The sequence below is a fragment of the Felis catus genome, chromosome A2 (assembly GCF_018350175.1).
Source record: "Felis catus isolate Fca126 chromosome A2, F.catus_Fca126_mat1.0, whole genome shotgun sequence".
Lineage (NCBI taxonomy): Eukaryota > Metazoa > Chordata > Mammalia > Carnivora > Felidae > Felis > Felis catus.
The window spans coordinates 6,228,155-6,247,112 of record NC_058369.1 but is presented as its reverse complement, the minus strand read 5'-3'; the positions used below and the strand labels follow the sequence as shown (position 1 = coordinate 6,247,112).

Genomic DNA, 18,958 nt, shown 5'->3' with positions numbered 1-18,958 from the left:
ATGATCTCACAGTTGGTGGGTTCAAGCCCCGCGTCGGGCTCTGTGCTGACAGCTCGGAGCCTGGAGCCTGCTTCGGATTCTGTGTCTCCCTCTCTCTGCCCCTCCCCCACTCGCACTCTGCCTCTCTCTCTCTCTCTCTCTCAAAATAAACATTAAAAAAATTTGTTTTAATTTTTTTTAATTTTTTTTTCAACGTTTATTTATTTTTGGGACAGAGAGAGACAGAGCATAAACGGGGGAGGGGCAGAGAGAGAGGGAGACACAGAATCGGAAACAGGCTCCAGGCTCTGAGCCATCAGCCCAGAGCCCGACGCGGGGGCTCGAACTCACGGACCGCGAGATCGTGACCTGGCTGAAGTCGGACGCTTAACCGACTGCGCCACCCAGGCGCCCCTGTTTTAATTTTTAAATGTTATTCATTGTGGTAAAATACACATGACATAAAATCGAGCATCTTAACCATTTTTAGATGTTCTGTGCAGTGGCATTAAGCACATTCACACTGTCATGAGACCGTCCTCACTGTCCTCTTTCAGAACTTTTCAGCTGCCCAAACCGAACCTCTGTCCCCATGAGACCCTGACTCCCCATTTCCCTCTTTCCTATTGTTTTGTATGTTATTTTCATGTGTCAGGTCATCTCAACAAAGAAAGCCAAACCTCCCAGCAGTAAAAACCTGCAACGCGAACCCCCATTGCCTCGAACCTCCCAGAAGCAGGGACACAAGCCCAGGTGAAGACAAGCCCGTCTCAGCTCATACCCACAGCTCCCCGGAGGGTGTGCTCTCGCTCGCGGTCACAAGTAACAAGCTTGGATTTGGTCAGCCTCGGGTGTGTTCCTGACGGTCTTTGGGCTGGGGGGGCACTGGTGTCCCTAAGGGCACCTCGGAGGTCTGCGAGCCCTGGAGTGACATTAAGCAGTGTAGTGACTCAACGACCGAAGACGTTGGCTCGTCCTGCGTGGGGAGTGCTGAGAAGCAGACAAGCAGGAAAATTCTGGAAAATGATAATAATGAACATACTGCCTCCAATCCTCACTGCTGCTTTCTGAAGCCCCATTTTCCAGATGGCAAAACTGAGGCTTCGAGAAGTCAAGTCACTTGCCTAGCTCTCTTGAGTTCTCCGGAGGCAGGATCCTCTGGCCTCACTCCCGTTCTTCTTCCCAGCTGCCCTCAGAGTGGCTGGGGACCATTGTGACAACGCTGAGTGAGGGAAGCTCTTTGGTCACAATGGGCAGAACTGGACCACGCGGGGACACAGCCTCGGAAGGAACATGTGAGCATCTTCTGGGAGACCGGGGACACAGGGAGTCCAGAGGGTCAGGCCGGTGGCCAAGGGCATTTCCTAGGACTCATTCGTCCCCATGCCACCCCTTGAGGTACGTCCCACATGCTCATCCCTGATGTGGAAACTGAAGCTCACAGGAACCCGATTGCTTATTCCGAGGTGACCTTGATTTCAATTGTTAGATTCTCCGTAGACTATTGGAGACTTCTCAGCTCTCAACTATTTCAGGAGCCAAAATGATCAAAGAAGCAAACGGAGACTCTGAACACCTGTGGTTTGGTTAAAATGCTTGGCCCCTGTTTTCTAAATATTTTTTATTGTTGTTTTTAATGTTTATTTTTGAGAGAGGGAGAGACAGAGCGTGAGCAGAGGAGGGGCAGAGAGAGAGGGAGACACAGAATCCGAAGCGGGCTCCGGGCTCTGAGCTGTCAGCCCCGAGCCCGTGAGATCATGACCTGAGCCGAAGTCGGTTGCTTAACCGACTGAGCCGGCCAGGCGCCCCAAGGGCCCTGTTTCCTAAAGAGGTCGACATGACCAGTTTTGAGCTGACTCGGTCTGGGTGGGGGGTGAGCCTGCGGTACCCCCCGCCCCCACCAGGACTGCTCTCAGAGGGGCTGGGGGCAGGGTCGGGGAGACTCCCCTGCTCAGAGCAAAGGCAAGAATGTCCCGGTCAGCTAAATGGAGGGCCAGGAGCCTGGAGCTGGAGGTCAGAGAAGTGGAGAGACATGTCTATGCCTCTGAGAGTTTCAGGATAGGAAGAGATCCGGGAGAACAGTCAGCACCCAGGACAATTGCAGAGGGCAGGAAGACCCACGGGGGGGGGGGGGTGGCAGAGACTGTGGCCAGGACTGAGCAGAGATGGAAGATCCCACATACGGAGGGGAGGGCCCTGGCCTTGACCACTACCTGAGGGTGAGGAGAAGGGGCTCCCATATCAAAGAGACTAGACTGCAGCGCTTGATTCTAGTCCTTCTTGTGGCCCACCCTGCACTGGCCTTGGCACCTGCTGTTCCTTCCGCCTGGAATGTTATCCCCCCTCCCCCGCCCCCGCCCCCATATGCTCCTCTCCCACATTTTCCAGGTCTTTTCTCAACTGTCATCTCAGTGACACCATCCCATTTAAAACTGCAGCCCTCGTCCCCTCACCACCACCCTCCTGTGCTGTGTGATGTTTTTAGGCACAGCACTCAGCTCCTTCTAACACCGCCGCAATTTGTAGTGTTATATTTTTTCAGCATTGTCTGTCACCCCCATTGTCACCTCCACAAGAGCACTGGCTCTTGGTCTGTTTTGTGACCTGATGTTCCCCCTGCCAAGGACCTAGAACAGGGCCTGGCACACGGTAAGTGCCCAATGAATGCTTTTATCTCTATGCTCTCTGCTTTCCCTGGGGGCAGGCACAGGGGCTAGGCCTGTTTTGTTTAATTTTTATTCAGAGAGAGAGAGAGAGAGACAGAGACAGAGATAGAGTATGAGCAGGGGAGGGGCAGAAAGAGAGGGAGACACAGAATCCGAAGCAGGCTCCAAACTGTCAGCACAGAGCCGGACACGTGGCTCGAACCCACCAACGGCAAGATCATGACCTGAGCCGAAGTCGGATGCCCAACAGACTGAGCCACCCAGGCGCCCCTGAGCCTGTTTTTTTAGGAAGTCCTCAGCCCCACCCCCAATGCCCAGTGCCTGGCGCACAGGAAGGAGTAAAAGCAGCATTGTCCTCAGGCGGGCACTTGCTCACGCCCTCTCACACAGGTGGCGCCTTGTCCCCCGATGGCGATGGCCGCGGTCGCCCTCCTGCCATGCCCGATGTCCCGGCTGGACTTCCTCAAGGCCTCGCACTTTGCACTAGGGCCGGATCCGCGGCTGCACGTGGACGCCATGCAACCCACGTCGCACCGGGACTTCCCGGCCTACCCGGGCGTCACCCGCGCGCTGTCGTGCCAGGAGCCGCCGGTCAGGTCCTTCTTCCGACAGGACACGCGCGCCGCAGGCGCGGAGCTCCAGTCGGAGGCGCACCGCGCGTTCGCGCCCCCGGCGCCGCAGCCGTCCGCGCCGTCGGGGACGCGGGAGCGCACCCTCGCCACGCCGGCCACCAACTTGCGCGTGTACGCGCCCGCGCGCTCCCGTACCGGCCTCTCCACCGCGCGCGCGGACTTTGGCTGGCCGGAGCTGCCGGCGCGCGCCAGAGAGCAGATCCGCGGCGCGCGCCTCATCTTCGACCGCGACTCGGTGCCTCCCGGCGACCGAGCCAAGCTGCGCATCCCGCCCACCACCTACCGGGCGCTTTTCCCGCCCCACGACGCGTGCCCGCGGTCCCGCGCGCCCTGCAGCCACTTCGGTGAGCGCGCCCACGCGCCCCACGCGCGATTTGCCACCCCCTAGGTTCTCCAGGCCCGCGGGGATTCCGCGTCCTCTCCCAGGGGACATTTGGCAAAGTCTGGAGATCGTTTTGGTTGTCACGGACCTGCGGAAGGGGGTAGTCCTAGCAGGGAATGAATGGAGGCCAGGGATGCTGCTGAATATATCCTACCGTGCACGGGACAGCTGGCCCGGGTAAAGAATTCCGGGGCCCCAAATGTCAATAGTGCCGAGCCTGAGAAAACCTAGAACTTTCCTGAGCCTCAGTTTCTACATTCACTGAATGGCATAGCTCCTGAATTTTTTCAAGGGGCTGTGACCTGGGCAGAAGCATGAATGGTGGTTTGGACAAATCTGCTAAGTGCCCCCCACACACACACACACATCCCAGGCCCGCCACCATAGTAGTTATGTGAGTCTGAGCAAGTCGACATCGCCAAGTCTCGATTTTCCTCCTCTGCAAAATGGGTGCAACAACAGCGCCCACTTCATAGGAGCTGGTGAAGCAGAAGAGCCCAGAGTGCATGAGGCACCTGGCGTAGAGTGGGTGCTCAAAAAAGACCAGCTGTCATTTGTGTGATTTTCCAATTCTGTGACTCGGGGACCTGCCGGTGGACATCACTAAGCAAGAGTCCCTCCAAGCTGGAGTCAGGGATTGTCAGATCTGGATTTGACTCAGTTCTGGTTTTGAATTTCGTGACTTCTGGCAAGTGACTTGATTTCTCTGAGCCCCCAGAAGGCTGTAGAGTGGGGAGAATATTACTAACTCTCAAATGAGGTTTGAAGCACTTAGCCTAGATTCCTGGCTCTGGTCAGGTATGTTGGTAGCTATTCTTGTTACCATTATTTGTATTATTTTGGCTGTTTTTCCACACAGCCCTCGGGGGGGGGGGGGGGCTAGTCAGGACTGCCCACCTCCCCTTTCCAGGCAAGGAATGGAACCCCAGTGGGCCTGAGGCTGCGTGGAACCACTGTTGTTCTCTCTCTCCTCTTGCTCCTCCTCAGGGGGCAGCAACGCACTCCAGTGGGACCACAGGAGACAGGACGATGGGACCTCCTACCAGAGACAGTTTCAGGCCCTGCCAGGCCCACCTGCCTCGATGTGTAAGAGGGTAAATCGAGGTGGGGCTGGTGCTGCTGGGGAGGGCAGTGATGGGGGCTGGGTGGTGCCACCCTCTTCCCACCTGTGTCCACCCACAGGCCTCCTCCAGTGTGGAGCTGGGAGACTCCAAGATTGGCTATGGGCCCGTGTGCTCCGAGCAGAAACAAGCCTACGGGCCCCAGGGTCTGCCCCCAGACAGGTACTGTGGGCTTCCACCAGGATAGAGCAAAGGCCTGTCAGCGACAGGTGGAGTGTACCACCTGAGGCTCTCGAGCCAGTACTGTGGGTGCCCCTCACCTCCAAGCAAGGCCCACTATTGCCCAGATCTCCCACCAGGAGCCCCCCACAGCCTGGCCTTTGGGAAGCCTGCCCCTCTCCCATTTCCTGGGAGTTGCAAGGGCCCAGCTCAGATCTATCTGATCATAGAGCAGATCCCCCCTTACCTGCAGGTATGACAAGGCCCAGGCCTCGGCCCACATCCACTATGTGAATATTCGTCCTGGAGATGGGCTCTTCCGTGACAGGACCACCGAGGCTGAACACTTCTACCCCCGAGAGCCAGGTGGGAGTCTGCTGCCCACCCTGCCCCCTGCTTCCGCAGCAGCCTCCCAGGTTGGCTCAGCACCTATTCTGTCACTGGCAGAACGTTTTGTTCTTCACCACGACCAGACTCCGGCATCGCACATCCTGGAAGGAAATCGGTGCCCCGGCCCGGGCAGCCTCACCACCTCCGTGCACTTCTTCCACGGCCAGGTCAGCAGGAAGGGGGAGAAGGCCACAGGGCTCATCAGGGACAAGGGTTCCCTAGACAGTACGGATAGCAAGTGCAGAGGCCTTGAGGTGAGAGTGCGCTCGACGTGTGTGTGTGTGGGGGGGGGGGGGGGGAGAATCTCCTGGATCTATCTGCGGGATCTAAGGTTAAGTCAGTTAACCACTCCCAGCCTCAGTGGCTCTGTCTGCAAAATGAGACACAATGCCAACTCCCAGCACCAGCACGTGGGGCCCAAGGAGGGTGTGAGCTGTCCAAGGTCGCATAGCGCTCACCTCTTCTCTCCCGCCCGAGTTCTGGGACACCCCGCACATTTGGGAGCTTCCCAGATGCCATGTGGTCCTACAGCCACTGCCCGTGAACAAGCCACCCAGCTGCCACGTGCCTCACGAGAAACTGCAGAGTCACGTGGGCCTAGGGGAGTCCTCGCTGCTCGGACAGTTCTTCCAGACCTCCACTGGCACAGACTACTGCTCCCCGGGCACCATCCAGAAGCCGCAGAGAGCGCCCACTCTCCACTTGCTGCGTAGCAACCTGCCCCAGGGCACCGGCGGTGAGCTCTAACCCCGCCCCCGCCGTTCTCGCCCCGCCCACCGCCCCACTCTAGCTCCGCCTTCTGAGGAGCTAGATTCCACCTCTTGAACCAAGATCTCAACTCTGGCCCCCCCCCCACAACCTCGTCCCGTCGAGGATCTGATTCTGCCCCCTCCCCCCACCCCACCTCCGCCATGGCACCGCCCCCTGGATGACCATAGTCCCGCCCCTCCCCATATCTGCCCTCACCTGAACCCTGACCCCTGCTCTTCAGTTGGACTCTGGCTCCGCCCCCTGACCCACTAGACTACCCTTCCTGCCCCCCCTCCCCCGCAACAACTCTGTGTTTGCCCCGCACCTGGTTCCTCCCTTCTCCCCGCCTCCTAGTCCTTCCTTCGCTCTAACTTCACCTTGGGCTCAGGCTTCGCCTGAACTCCTACTCCGTGCTTAATCTCACACAGTTCCTGCCCCAGGGCCCTGCCCCTCCTCCCTCAGCCCCTCAGCTCGACTACCCCCACCCAAATCTACAGAAACAGATTTTTTAACCATGAACCAGAAGATGCTGAAGCCGCATAGAACAGCTCCCGCCTCCGTGACTGAGGAGATGCTACAGCGGGTGAGGGAGGGGGAAGGGGTATCTCCCTGACCGGTAACCCCCCAAAGCAGTGTAGTTTTGTCCCAGGATGATAACGCTGTGACCTCAGGCCCAGAATTAGTGTCAAGTTCGTTCAGGGTCACTCTACGGTGACCCCAGGCACAGGGTCATCTTAATGTCACTCCAGCCTCAAGGTCATCCCCTAGCTCACCTCCAGTGTCACTTCAGGGCCAGCTCAAGGACATCTTTATATCACCAGCCACAGGTATACCCTCAGCTGAGGGGTAGATCAGAGTTGCCTAAGGTCACCACAGCTCTGGGGTCATTCCAGGGGTCCCCCAGTTTCTCTCCAGCTTCCCATCCAGCTCCTGGGGCAGCCCAAACTGGGACACCTTTTGCCTACCTCCTCAGAGTCCAATCATCAGCCTTTGCTGCTCCCAGGGTCATATGGGGACCACGGGGTGGGCCAGGTAGGTCAACCACCCTTCAGGCTGTCCTGCCAGGCTCCCCGCCCTGACTCCACAGTGCAAGTATAACCACATTGAGCCCCCGCTGGGTGGACAGCGCTTCTTCTCAACCCAATACGAGGATGAGTTTGCCTTCAAGTTCCAGGGCCCAGCGGTGCTGAGATCGGCCAACCTCCAGGACAGCCATGTGCCTCTGGGCTCCCCCCACCAGTGGGTCTGTGGGGCTGGGAAGGTAGACCCTCAGACCCCCCAGCCCCCTACTTATCCATGCCCTAGCCAGCAATAAACACTGCCTTGGCAACATCTCACCCCTCCTCATCAGTCAGCCATGAAAGATGATGCTTGGTGGGATGAAGACTGTACAGGAGAGAGTAACTCCATCAAAAAAAAACCCCAAAAACCTTAACACACACTTCCATGGGCCCTTAAGGTCACCCCATTCTGGGCAGGGAGGCCACCCTAGCTTGTACAAGGGCTTGACAGTTGGACTCCGTGTAAGGTGTCAGGTGCACCACCAAATCTGAATGATGTGGAGAGAGTGGAGTCAATGTTGAACCGGGCACTGAGGTGAAGTGTTGAGAACCTAGGCTCCCAGGGCTGAATAGACAGGCTCCAAATCTTAACTCTTCTGTCCTGGATAGTAGTCTTGGGTGGGTCACTTCATCCCTGTGAGCCTCATCTGTTTGCTCATCTGTAACGCGGAGATGCTGGGCAGTCCTCTCGTTAGAATGTTATAAATGAGAAATGTGCACACGTGTCCATGCGTGTGGCTGAGGGTCAAGGAGGGAGAGCACTTCCCTTCTGAGCATGAAGGTGACGAGGAAAGAGGAAGATGAGGGTATGGGAAGGAGCTTTCAATCGTTGAGAGGCTGGGTGGGGCCCAGAGGAGGGACAATGAAGGGGTGGAGAAGCTGAGAGTGGCCCAGCGATTTTCTCCATTGTGGTTCACCCACAATGTCCTGGCTGGCTGAGCAATTGGCCCCCAGGTCAGAGCTGGGTCCGGGGACAAACGAACGAAAACCATCAGGATATGATCAAGTTCAAGGGGGTAGATGTCCAGCCAGGGACAAAATGAAGAGGGTGGAAAGGAGGAGGCTGGGGTGGAGCCCTGAAGCCAGTCCTTGACAGGGCTTGACAAGCAGGTCAACAAATGGTACCTTGGACAGCGCCCCCATCTTGAAGGTCTCGGGTGTGGTGAGATTGCTCTGTCTGGAAAAAAAAATGGGCGTTGGTGGCCATGCCCAGGGCCTGCTTCAGTGGGCTGCTGCCAATCTGGTTTTGGGGAATGAACATGGCTCCCTGACTCCATAGTCAGACCTTCAAAGACCAAGGCCTCCCATCCAACGAGCCACTGAGAGCCAACCTCAAGCCCAACCAGGAGCCCTCTCCCCATGGGCAGCAATCCTGTAAGGCCAGGTTGTCATTTATACAGGAAGGGCAGGAGTCCAGCTTTGGGTCCTACAGAATAAGATGGCCCTTTTGGCTGCACTCATATTAGCCATGCAAGGGTATGCGAGCTGCAAAACACCTCTTCTTGCTTTCACTAAAGATGTACATGACACATTTGTGAATTACCTCCTGATGAACCGGGATTTCTCAAACCCAGTACTATTGACATTTTGGATGGGATCATTTTTTATTGTTAGAGGCCCTCTTGTGCATCGTAGGATGTTTAGCATCATCCCTGACCTCTACCCGCTAAGGGCCAGCAGCATTCTCCCTCTACCCCAGCCAGTTGTGACAACCGAAAATATCTCCGGGCATTGCCAAATATCCCCTGGGAGGAAGAGTTGTCTTGGTTGACAACCACTGCAATAAACCCAGCCTACAAAGATCCCCAGGACAAAATCAGGCTCTCCTGATAAAGCTGGTCTGTTTGTTGACAAGACTACTGGGTTTTTTTGTTTTTTTGTTTTTTGTTTTTTTTGACTACTCTTAACAAAAAGGCTATTCCTTTTTGCCTTGCCTGCCAGGAAGCTGAGAAAGCTTACTTTGGTATTCCTTTCCATGTAGCTCTGGTTGCAGTTTTATTTGTGCTCCCGCCTGGTTCTAGAAGTGGTTTGAAGCAACAACCCAGACACCAGATGAAACATAATGGGTAGGAGTTACAAGGAGGCAGATTTCTGCACAAATTGAAGCATTTTCTAACAATGGAATTGACTAGCCCTGGGATGGGTTGCTGGGAAAGAATGAGAACTCCACTAGAAATATTTTCAGTGCAGAAAGATACTGCATCATGATTTGGGATGTATTTTACGGATTTATGGCTACCCTTCCTGTATTCCACTCACCCCTTCCCACCACCAAAAAAGGCATTTCATATTAACTACAGAAACCCAAAAGGCTGATAAAATAAGATGAATAACATAGGATTGCACCTGGGAGAACAGATTAATTTTTTTTTTTTTGAGAACAGATTAATTTTTAAAGAAAAACATTTCATCACCGAGCAGCAGAATTCAGACCGGCCACTTACCTGCCTGTCTGTCCTCGGGCAAGTGATGGTGTGCTCTGATCCTCACTTCATTTGTAAAGTGGATGGCACTTAATTCTTCCTTCCTAGAATGGGTACAAGGTTGACACAAAATGTGCACGTACCATTCTTAGACCAGGTTGCAGCTGCACAGGTGCCCATAGTTTTTTAACATCTTAGGTCATTTTTGTTGCAAGTGACAGAAACCCAGCTTGCTCCAGTTGAAGAAGAAAGGGATTTTACTGACGTTGTTAAAAAAGAAAGCCACAGGCTCCAGTAACAGTAACAGTAACAGTGTTACTGGGGCCAGGCTAAAGCACCAAACCGGGGCTTAATACCTGACCTAATTGCAGTTTCAACCTCCTCCAGAAATGTAAATTTTAATCTATCGATCAGTAATTTTCTTTTTTTATAAATTTTTTAAATGTCTATTTTTGAGAGAGAGCGTGTGAACAGGGGAGGGGCAGAGAGAGGGAGAGAGAGACAGAATCCGAAGCAGGTTCCAGGCTCTGAGCTGTCAGCACAGAGCTTGACGTGGGGCTCGAACTCAGCAACCATGAGATCATGACTTGAGCTGACCGACTCATGACTCAGCTTAACCGACTGAGCCACCCAGGCGCCCCCTCTCAGTAATTTTCTGATATGTACCAATAAGGTCATCTGTCACAGAGGCCTTCCCCATCCCCCAACGGAAGGTAATGAGGTAATCTACCCAATAAGATCCACTGCCTTCCCCTAAGGGAAAGTGACTTTGTCTGGGACAACCCTTTTTCTCTTGCTTATAACTTTGTTGCCCTGCCCTCCCCCCTAGAAATACCTTCTATTTTGCACAATTCCTCATAATGCCCCCTACGCGTTACAAGGGATGCTGCCCCATTCATGAGTCATTTAATAAAACCAATTAGATCTTCAAATTTCTTTGGTTGAATTTTGTTTTTCACAACTTAGAAATAAAATGTGGAATTAGGTCTCACGTGACTATCAGGACTGTTCTCCCTCGCCAGTTCTCAGTCCTGTATCCCTGCAAGTGGTGGCTTGGAACCATTGGGTTCCAAGGACGCTATAAAAAGATGCTATGATCCAAATCCTTTTGATTAAAGCCTCAAAGAAAGAGGGAGGGGTCTTGCTCCCGACTTCTCTTAGTGGAACTTAAGGGACACGCTGATTGGCGCATTTGAGTCACATGCCTAGCCGTGAGCCAATCACTGTGCCCAGAGGGATAGAATGCTATGATTGGATGGCCGGTCCACTAGCCCACCCCTGGGGGATTTCTGGACCTTGTTTCCTAGCAACAGACCTGTGCCTGCCATCCCCTTAGCATCTATTTTGCTCCAGGTTACAATCCGGAGGGTGGAAAGTCAGCTACTAGGCTCCTCCCAACGGAGAATAATTGTACGTTTATAGACTGGGAGTGTTCGGTGTTAGAGAGTAGCCGGAGGCATCTAATGCGCCCTGGTTCTCCGAGAGTCCCAATCTTATCTCCCACCTCATTACTAACTTCCTCTTCCAGTTTGGGGCAGAGAATTCAGCTCTGGCAATCACAAAATCAAGCAGACGCTAGTCTCTCCTTCAAGAAGTCCACAGAGGCAGCTTGCGTCTGTCGAAGGAGACCTTTCTGAAGACCTTAGGAAGGCTCTCACGTATTTCAACATCCTCCATGTTTTTCTCCAAAGACCCTCAAACCACAGTCTCAAGAGACGCGTGTTTAGAGTCCCGAGATAAAATAGGCAGGGTTTTAAGAAGGTATTTTTCTTCCACATAACAGATTTCTTGTTTCTCGAGGAAGACTCTTCTCAGGGCAGATTGTGCACTGTATAAATCTAGGGAGTGCCCTTCACTTTAAAGTGAATACGTATGTGTACGCGGTGGCCCCGGCCCTCTACCTCAACGTTGCTCAGCCAATCCCACGTTTGAAGTCATTTCCCTCAATATCCTTCCGTTTCCAGGTACTAATTCTAGATAAGTTAAAACTATCATGGATTCAAGGGACAGAATAGGGATTCAAGGGACAAAACTATCCCAACTGTCTGGGAAATTTGTTGGCTCGTGGTAATGGAAAGGATCAGGGCATCTGGCTTCAGGTATGGCTCTATCCAGGAGCTCAACCAATATTGCCAGAACTGTCTCTCCGACTTCACCTGTACATCCTGGTGTAGACTGGCTTCAGTCTGCAGACTGTTCTTCCAGACAACTGCACAAGGTGGCTGTGGGTAAGATGAGGTCCTACATACAGCTGACGATCCCAGAGAAAGAATGAGACCTTCCAATGTCATGTCCTCAGACCTACTTACTGTGGCCAGGGGATGGAGTTGTCTGATTGGTAAGCTTAGATCGAATATTACTGGGGGGGGGGGGGGGGCTGTGTTAGACTGGAGTAGTGGGGAAGGATCCACAAAGAGAAAGCAAGGTTCTGACTGAGGTACTTAGCAGACAGAAACAACAGCTGTCATTACAAGTATTATTTGTTGGGGCCCCTGGGTGGCTCAGTGGGTTAAGCGTCCGACTTCAGCTCAGGTCACGATCTCGCGGTCCGTGAGTTCGAGCCCCGCGTCGGGCTCTGGGCTGATGGCTCAGAGCCTGGAGCCTGCTTCCGATTCTGTGTCTCCCTCTCTCTCTGCCCCTCCCCTGTTCATGCTCTGTCTCTCTCTGTCTCAAAAAAAAAAAAAAAAAACACAAGTATTATTTGTTATGGGATCTTCCGGGAGGCGACGGGGTGAGGAAACCAGTGACATAATCCAATTTCAGTCTCAAACCTCTCAGATCTTCTGTGGGCTTTCCCGCAGAAGCGTGGAGAGCAAGTTTCAGACCATAAGGTCAGCACAGATCTAGAAGGTTCACGACAGGAGAGAGAAGACTCCTGGAGGCCTGATGTACTTGAGGTTCTCTTCAAGGGTAGGTGGTGCCAAAATTAACCGGCCAACGACCATCAGAAATACACCTGTCATAAAAAAAAAAAAAAAATTTTTTTTTTTTTAGCTTGCTCCAGCGGGAAAGATCACATAATAGGAACCATGGGGTGCCTCCATAAGAGGGTGTTGTGGGACAGGAGGGCATCTTATGGGATGCAGGCATGTGCTGGGTAGTTTTAAAGACAGCTGAAGACGGTAGAGGCCAAGTCTAAGTTGGTGCTAGCAGGGAGCGGATTGGTGCCTGGGTATTTTGATGATTTTTATCTAGCAGTGGAAGAATGGACGCGGGGCTATCGTTGGTAAGAAGCAGCAGTCACTTGCGCTGATCGGGAGAGGAGGGTGTGTATTCATTTTTGTGGTTGCAGCGTGTCCTTGTCTCTGGCTTGGTTCAGACATGGTCACAGAGCGGCCTTGTGTGATCATTGTTTATATTCTGTGACTGTTGTTTATGTTCAGTGAAGAACATCACGGCCCAGCTGCCGGGGCTGTTTTTCACTCCCTCTTCGCGGGGATCTGTGTCTCCAGGTAAAGTCTGCCCAGAGTCCTTCCCAGCTCTGGCCTAGGCTTCTCCAGAGATCATCGTCACTCCAGTGGGCATCAGACACAGGGAGTCCACACCAGTGACAGCAGTGAGTGACCCATCAGCCGGGTAGGAGGAACACACTCAGGGACAGCGTTCCCAGCCCTTTCCCTGGCAGAATCTTAAAGGGAGACGCTGGGCTGGGCAAAGATTAACAACTTCGTAAATTGCAGGGCTTCTCCGAGCCTTGGCTGTGTTTCCGTGCAGTGCCAGTCGGCCAGGGAAACAAGGTTTGGTGCCTTTTGGGCAAAGATAGAGTCAGACACATGGGCAGGAGGCAGAGACAGAGACAGAGGAGGACAGAAAGAGAGACGGAGGGGCAGAGGCAGAAAAAAGTGGCAGGAACGGAGGCAAAGAGATTGAAACAGAGAGACGCAGGAGGAGAGGGACAGAGACACAGAAAGGAACAGAGCTAGGCGCGGAGAGGGGAGCAGGGATGGAAAGAGAGACAGGCGAGAGACAGACACAGGGGCCGAGGCAGGCGAGGGCAGAGAGGGACCCCGAGAGGCTGAGACGCGGGGCCGGGCCGGGCCGGGGCGAGGGCAGCGCGGGAGGGCGCGGCGCAGACAAAGGCGCGGCCGCGCGGCCGGGGCGGCCGGGCCGGGACAAAGGCTGGCCCGGGGGGCGGGGGCAGCGATGGCGACGGCCGCGGCGGGCGCGGGCGAACTACAAGTCCCAGCAGCTCCCGCTGCGGCCCTCGGCCGGCCCCTCTCGCTCCCCGGGAGCGCCTGGCGGGGCCGCTGGGCCGAGGGGGCCGCCGGCGGGGCTGGCGGGCGGGGGGCTTCCTGCGGGCCCCGGGGGCGCGGCGGGCCGGGCAGGGGCGAGGGGCGCCGGGTGAGTGTCCCCGCGAGCGGGCCGGGCGGGCGGGGGCCGGGGTCGCGGCCGGGGCGGGGGCGGGCGCGGGGCGCGGCCCGGGGCGACCTCTGTCCGCCTCCCCCCCAACCTCCGCTCGCGCGCGCCGCCCGCCCCGCCCGGGAGAGCGGGGTCGCGGGCGTGAGGGGAGGGGGTCCCCGCGGCCCGCGGGCCTAGCGCGCCCTTTCGGCCGCCGCGTCCCCGGGGAAGGGCCCAGCCGGAGCTGGGCGCCTGAAATCGGGAGGTATGGGGGGGGGGCACCCTCAGCTGTGGGGTCGGGAGCTCAGGACGCCCCTTCCCCTGGAGGCGATCCAGACCCCCTCCATCCCAGGAACCGTGGAGGACGTCTAAGTATTGTTCTCCCCACCCTCCAGCCTGAGGTCGGGAGTTCAGGAGGCCCTTCCTCAAGAGAGGGATCCAGGGGTTCCCTCTGACCCTCTGGAGCCCCGTTATTGTTCCCCCTACTCTCCAGTCTTGGGGGCCAGAGTTCTGGAAGCCCCTTCGCAGGAGGTCATCCAGGGGTCCACCTGCCCCCCCCCAGGAACTCAGAATGCCCCCCCCCCTTCCAGCTAAGAGATGGGAATTTGGGAGGGCCCTTCCTCAGGAGGCAATCTAAAGGTCCCCCTGCCCCCCCCAGGAACCCAGAAGGGGACCCAGGCATTGTCCGCCCCCCCCCCCCCCCAATGTGGTGTCTGGGTTCAGGAGGTGATCTAAGAACTCCACCCTCTTGCTTAGCCACTTCCAGCTGTGGGGTTGTGGCTAGGATGTCCCTCTCCCTCCAGGATCAGATCTATCTGTCGTTTGCTCCCCAACCCCCACCCATGGAGTGGGTAGCTCCAGACCGCCTCCCCATCAGGTAATCCTGAGCTCCCTGTGCTCCCCAGAAGGGGTCCCAGCTATTGTTTCTAGACCTTGTTCCCAACCACCAGGCATGGGGCTGGATGGAATTCAGGATCTTTTCTCCAGGAGAGGATAAAAGGGTCCTGACACCCGTCGCCATATCTCAGCCATTGGCTCAGTTACTCAGGAATTTCCCTTTTTAGGAGATGACCCAAGACCGCCCCCCCCCCCCAGTAACCTAAGAGGAGCCCCAGGTATTATTTTTGCGCCTCCCCCCCCCCCCCATAGGGGTTAGAATTCAGGATTTCTATCCAGTTGGGCAGACAGGTATACCAACACCTGTCCCTGCTCTCCTGGCTATGGGGTCCATGGGTCTCCCTGCGTCCCACTGGGTCCTACAGCATTTCCCCCACCCTCTCTAGCTTTAGGAACTTGGCATTCGGGTACACAAGGGTCTTGACCGTTACTCCCACCCCGGAACTGTGAGGTCTGGCACTCAGGTCGTCTCTTCCCCAGCAAGCAAGCCAGAGGTGCCCCTGCCCTCCCCCAGTGACCCAAGATGAGTACCAGATGCTTTTTGCCCCCCACTCACCCCCCACATCCAAGCTTCAGAGCTCACAATGCTCCTCTCTACGAGGCAAGCCCGAGGTTTCAGGGGAAACCCCAAATATGCCCTCCCCAGTGATGGAACTGGGATTCAGGCCGTGTACTACGAGGAAGCACAGGAACCCAGGGACTTATCCCTCTTTCCCGTGAGGGGACCCCAGCCAAGGGGGCAGGAAGCCTGGATTCTCTCTCCTCCACAGGACCCAAGCTTCCCACGGGAGGAGGAGCCCAAGATGCAGAGAGGGGCAGAGCCCTGGAACTGGGTACTGGAGACCTCTAGTGCCGGGTCCCATGACTTCCATCCAGGTGTGGTGCTGAGAAGGGAAGCCCCGCCCCACCCCCATGGGGCGGGACCCCATGTCCCACCAGGGTCCCTCTTCTCCCTGCCCTGTCTGGGGCTTGCCACAAGTCTCCCCGCAGTCTGAGACAAGAGAAGGATCCATGTGTGTGTGCAGCGATGGGCTGTGGGGCACGGCCCCCTCTCACTTCCCTGCCCAGACTCCAAGAGAGACCCCCTGTTCTCCAGCACCTACCTCCACCCACCCTCTGTCCTCACCCCTGCAGATCCGGCCCTAGAAGCAGCCAGCATTTCCACACCAGGGATGCGGCGCTCGGTCCTGGTCAGGAACCCAGGCCACAAAGGCCCAAGGCCCGCTTACGACGAGCTTGACTCTGACTCCGAGGACCTGGACCCCAACCCTGAAGAGCTGGACCCAGAGCCCGACCCAGAAGACCTCAACACTGTCTCCGAAGATGTGGACCCCAGCTACGAAGATCTGGAGCCCGTCTCTGAGGATCTGGACCCCGATGCTGAAGCTCCGAGCTCCGTCTCGGGGACCCGTGACTCGGATCCCCAAGATCTCGACCCCATGTCCTCAAGTTTCGACCTGGATCCAGACGTCATCGGCCCTGTCCCCCTGGTTCTTGACCCCAACAGCGACACCCTCAGCCCCACCGAAGCCCCAGACCTGGACCCCCTCTCATCTAGCCTCACTGCCACTCCCGAGGTCCTGGCCGCCAGCCCCGCGGTGCTTCCTGCGCCTGCCAGCCCTCCCCGGCCCTTCTCCTGCCCCGATTGCGGGCGAGCCTTCCGCCGCAGCTCGGGGCTGAGCCAGCACCGCCGCACCCACAGCGGCGAGAAGCCCTACCGCTGCCCCGACTGCGGCAAGTCGTTCAGCCACGGCGCCACGCTGGCCCAGCACCGGGGCATCCACACGGGCGCGCGGCCCTACCAGTGCGCCGCCTGCGGCAAGGCCTTCGGCTGGCGCTCCACCCTGCTGAAGCACCGCAGCAGCCACAGCGGCGAGAAGCCGCACCACTGCCCCGTGTGCGGCAAGGCCTTCGGGCACGGCTCGCTGCTGGCGCAGCACCTGCGCACGCACGGCGGCCCGCGGCCGCACAAGTGCCCCGTGTGCGCCAAGGGCTTCGGGCAGGGCTCCGCGCTGCTGAAGCACCTGCGCACGCACACGGGCGAGCGGCCGTACCCGTGCCCGCAGTGCGGCAAAGCCTTCGGCCAGAGCTCGGCGCTGCTGCAGCACCAGCGCACGCACACGGCGGAGCGCCCGTACCGCTGTCCCCACTGCGGCAAGGCGTTCGGCCAGAGCTCCAACCTGCAGCACCACCTGCGCATCCACACGGGCGAGCGGCCCTACGCCTGCCCCCACTGCTCCAAGGCCTTCGGGCAGAGCTCCGCGCTGCTGCAGCACCTGCACGTGCATTCCGGAGAGCGCCCCTACCGCTGCCAGCTCTGCGGCAAGGCCTTCGGCCAGGCTTCCAGCCTCACCAAGCACAAGCGCGTGCACGAGGGCGCCGCCGCGGCGGCTGCCGCTGCCGCGGCGGCCGCCGCAGGCCTGGGCCTCAGTCCTGCTTCGATGCTGCGGCCCGGGCAGGTCTCCCTCCTGGGGCCTGATGCTGTGTCTGTTCTCGGCTCCGGCCTGGGCCTCAGCCCTGGCCCCAGCTCTGGCCTTGGCTCTGACCCTGGCTCCGAGCCGGGCTCCCTCCCTAATCCCAGCCCCAAGGCTGTCTCTGGCTCCGAATCTACCCCCACCCCTGATTCTATCAAAGCTTCTGACCCTAAGCCTGGTCACGACCCAGATCCCGACCTTGTGGCCAGCCCTGACCACGGATCTGGCCCCAGCTCCGACTCCAACCCCGAGTCTCATCCCGAACCCTGCTCCCCCACCCATGACACTGTCAGCCCAGCCCTCCCTACTGGTGAGAGTCCTGAGTGGGTGCGGGAGCAAGGGGCGCTGCTGGGGCCCGACGGCTGAAGTGGACGCCGATGCTCCCGGGGGCCTGGGGAAGTTGTGTGTCGTGCAGTTTAGTAAAATCCTCGCACTGCCTCCTGGCTCTGTGTTGTGGTTTGCCTGTTTCTCTTTTTCCACTAAGGCACAGCCCTTTCCTCGGGAGATGGGGGAGGGTGTGGCCCGTGCCAGCCATAGCTGGAACCCCAATGTCCTGGCTCCCTGCCCCTAATCCTCCAGGCTTCCCCGTTCCCCCACAAGGTCTCACACTGGCCCACCGTAGTTACCACTCTGCTCCCCAAGAGCACCCTGGCCACCCTAGTCAAGGGCAGACTTCCTTGGCGGGTGGTCTGAACAGGATCCCTTCCCTCTGGCTTTTCTCTGAGTGGTGGAATTTCTGGCATGTTGACAGTCTAGAAGGCTGATAATGGAGGCTGATAGGAGACCTGGCCGGCAGCCCTATCCCATGTGTTCTGTGTTCGCACAGCCTACCCCATGCCCTTCACAGCCCATGTTCTAGGTACAGCACTGGACAGAAGAGGCGCTCATTTATGTGTTCAGCCCAAATCTGTTGCTTCCTGGAGCCTCAACAGAGAGCAAGATAAGCACGGCCTTGGCCTTCACAGAACTCACAGATGCCAATTTCAGAAAGCTTTGAAAAGCAGTTACTGGGGGGACTGCTCTCCTGAGGAGGATTCTAGAATCCCAATAACCCACTAATTTGTCAGTGCTGGTTGCCTGGCCTTGCTCTGTACCCTTGCAGTTTATGCTCTCGCATTTTCTCTTTTAATTCCAAAGCTTCACCAGACAGGTAACTATGACTAAATATCCCCATTTTGCAAACGAGCAACCAGACATGTGGAGTTTAAGGGACCCTTTGGCGGATGTAGAAGTAAGTGGTAGTTGGCAGGGCCTAGATTTAATCCAAACTGTCTGTCCGCCAGAGCCTGAGTTCTTAACCAGCGTGCTTCGAAGAGTGTGCAAAGGCCCCGGGGCCGTTGAGTGATGAGCTAGGGGAGATTGGGGCCAGAGCAGAGCGCCCCGGGCAGACTGAGGTGGGAGTTTGCTTGTTATCCTTGAGCACCGGGAAGACGTGGACAGGTGTGGCAGAAGACTCAACAGGAGTTACTCTTCCAAAATGCTTTCCGGCTGCTGCCTGGACAGTGTAGTGCAGGGGGCAGGAGTGGGAGCCTCAGGTTAGGAAGGAGGTGGCTGCAGTGGTCCAGGCCAGGAATGTTGAGGGACTCTCGGCTGACGGCCATAGGAGTGGGGATAAGTGGTCCTATTTAGGACACAATTAGGAAATGACATAGATTTGCCGACAGTTCAGATGAGAGGAGCGGAAGC

The 18,958-nt window shown here is 56.8% G+C and overlaps 2 protein-coding genes and 1 long non-coding RNA gene across 16 annotated transcripts; 2 read left to right on the top strand and 1 right to left on the bottom strand.

Annotated features, from left to right (window-relative positions):
* Window positions 1–576: 576 nt before the first annotated feature.
* On the top strand, window positions 577–7,411 carry TEX45 (testis expressed 45). Of its 4 annotated transcripts, XM_023244824.2 has the most exons (10): window positions 1,114–1,377; window positions 2,522–2,628; window positions 3,036–3,621; window positions 4,647–4,753; window positions 4,842–4,942; window positions 5,193–5,305; window positions 5,387–5,496; window positions 5,861–6,065; window positions 6,577–6,662; window positions 7,167–7,411. In XM_023244824.2, exons 3-10 carry the CDS (start codon window positions 3,054–3,056, stop codon window positions 7,392–7,394), a joined length of 1,518 nt encoding a protein of 505 aa, XP_023100592.2. In that variant the 5' UTR covers window positions 1,114–1,377; window positions 2,522–2,628; window positions 3,036–3,053; the 3' UTR covers window positions 7,395–7,411. The 4 variants fall into 4 exon arrangements, with proteins under 4 accessions (XP_044909048.1, XP_023100593.1, XP_023100592.2 ...); XM_045053113.1 differs by lacking the exon at window positions 2,522–2,628 and having other exon boundaries at window positions 577–1,377; window positions 4,647–4,745; window positions 5,203–5,305; XM_003981812.5 differs by lacking the exon at window positions 2,522–2,628 and having other exon boundaries at window positions 1,118–1,377.
* ZNF358 (zinc finger protein 358) lies at window positions 5,256–17,715 on the top strand. Of its 11 annotated transcripts, none has more exons than XM_045053104.1 (3): window positions 5,256–5,260; window positions 15,569–15,674; window positions 15,933–17,715. In XM_045053104.1, exons 2-3 carry the CDS (start codon window positions 15,602–15,604, stop codon window positions 17,636–17,638), a joined length of 1,779 nt encoding a protein of 592 aa, XP_044909039.1. In that variant the 5' UTR covers window positions 5,256–5,260; window positions 15,569–15,601; the 3' UTR covers window positions 17,639–17,715. The 11 variants fall into 11 exon arrangements, with proteins under 11 accessions (XP_044909039.1, XP_044909044.1, XP_044909041.1 ...); XM_045053102.1 differs by lacking the exon at window positions 5,256–5,260 and adding an exon at window positions 12,997–13,015; XM_045053103.1 differs by lacking the exon at window positions 5,256–5,260 and adding an exon at window positions 13,101–13,119.
* Window positions 6,859–10,018, bottom strand: LOC123384109. The gene is made up of 2 exons (XR_006594740.1): window positions 9,585–10,018; window positions 6,859–8,317 (listed from the first exon to the last, which is right to left on the bottom strand). It is a non-coding gene; the product is annotated as an uncharacterized LOC123384109 (long non-coding RNA).
* Window positions 17,716–18,958: the final 1,243 nt, after the last annotated feature.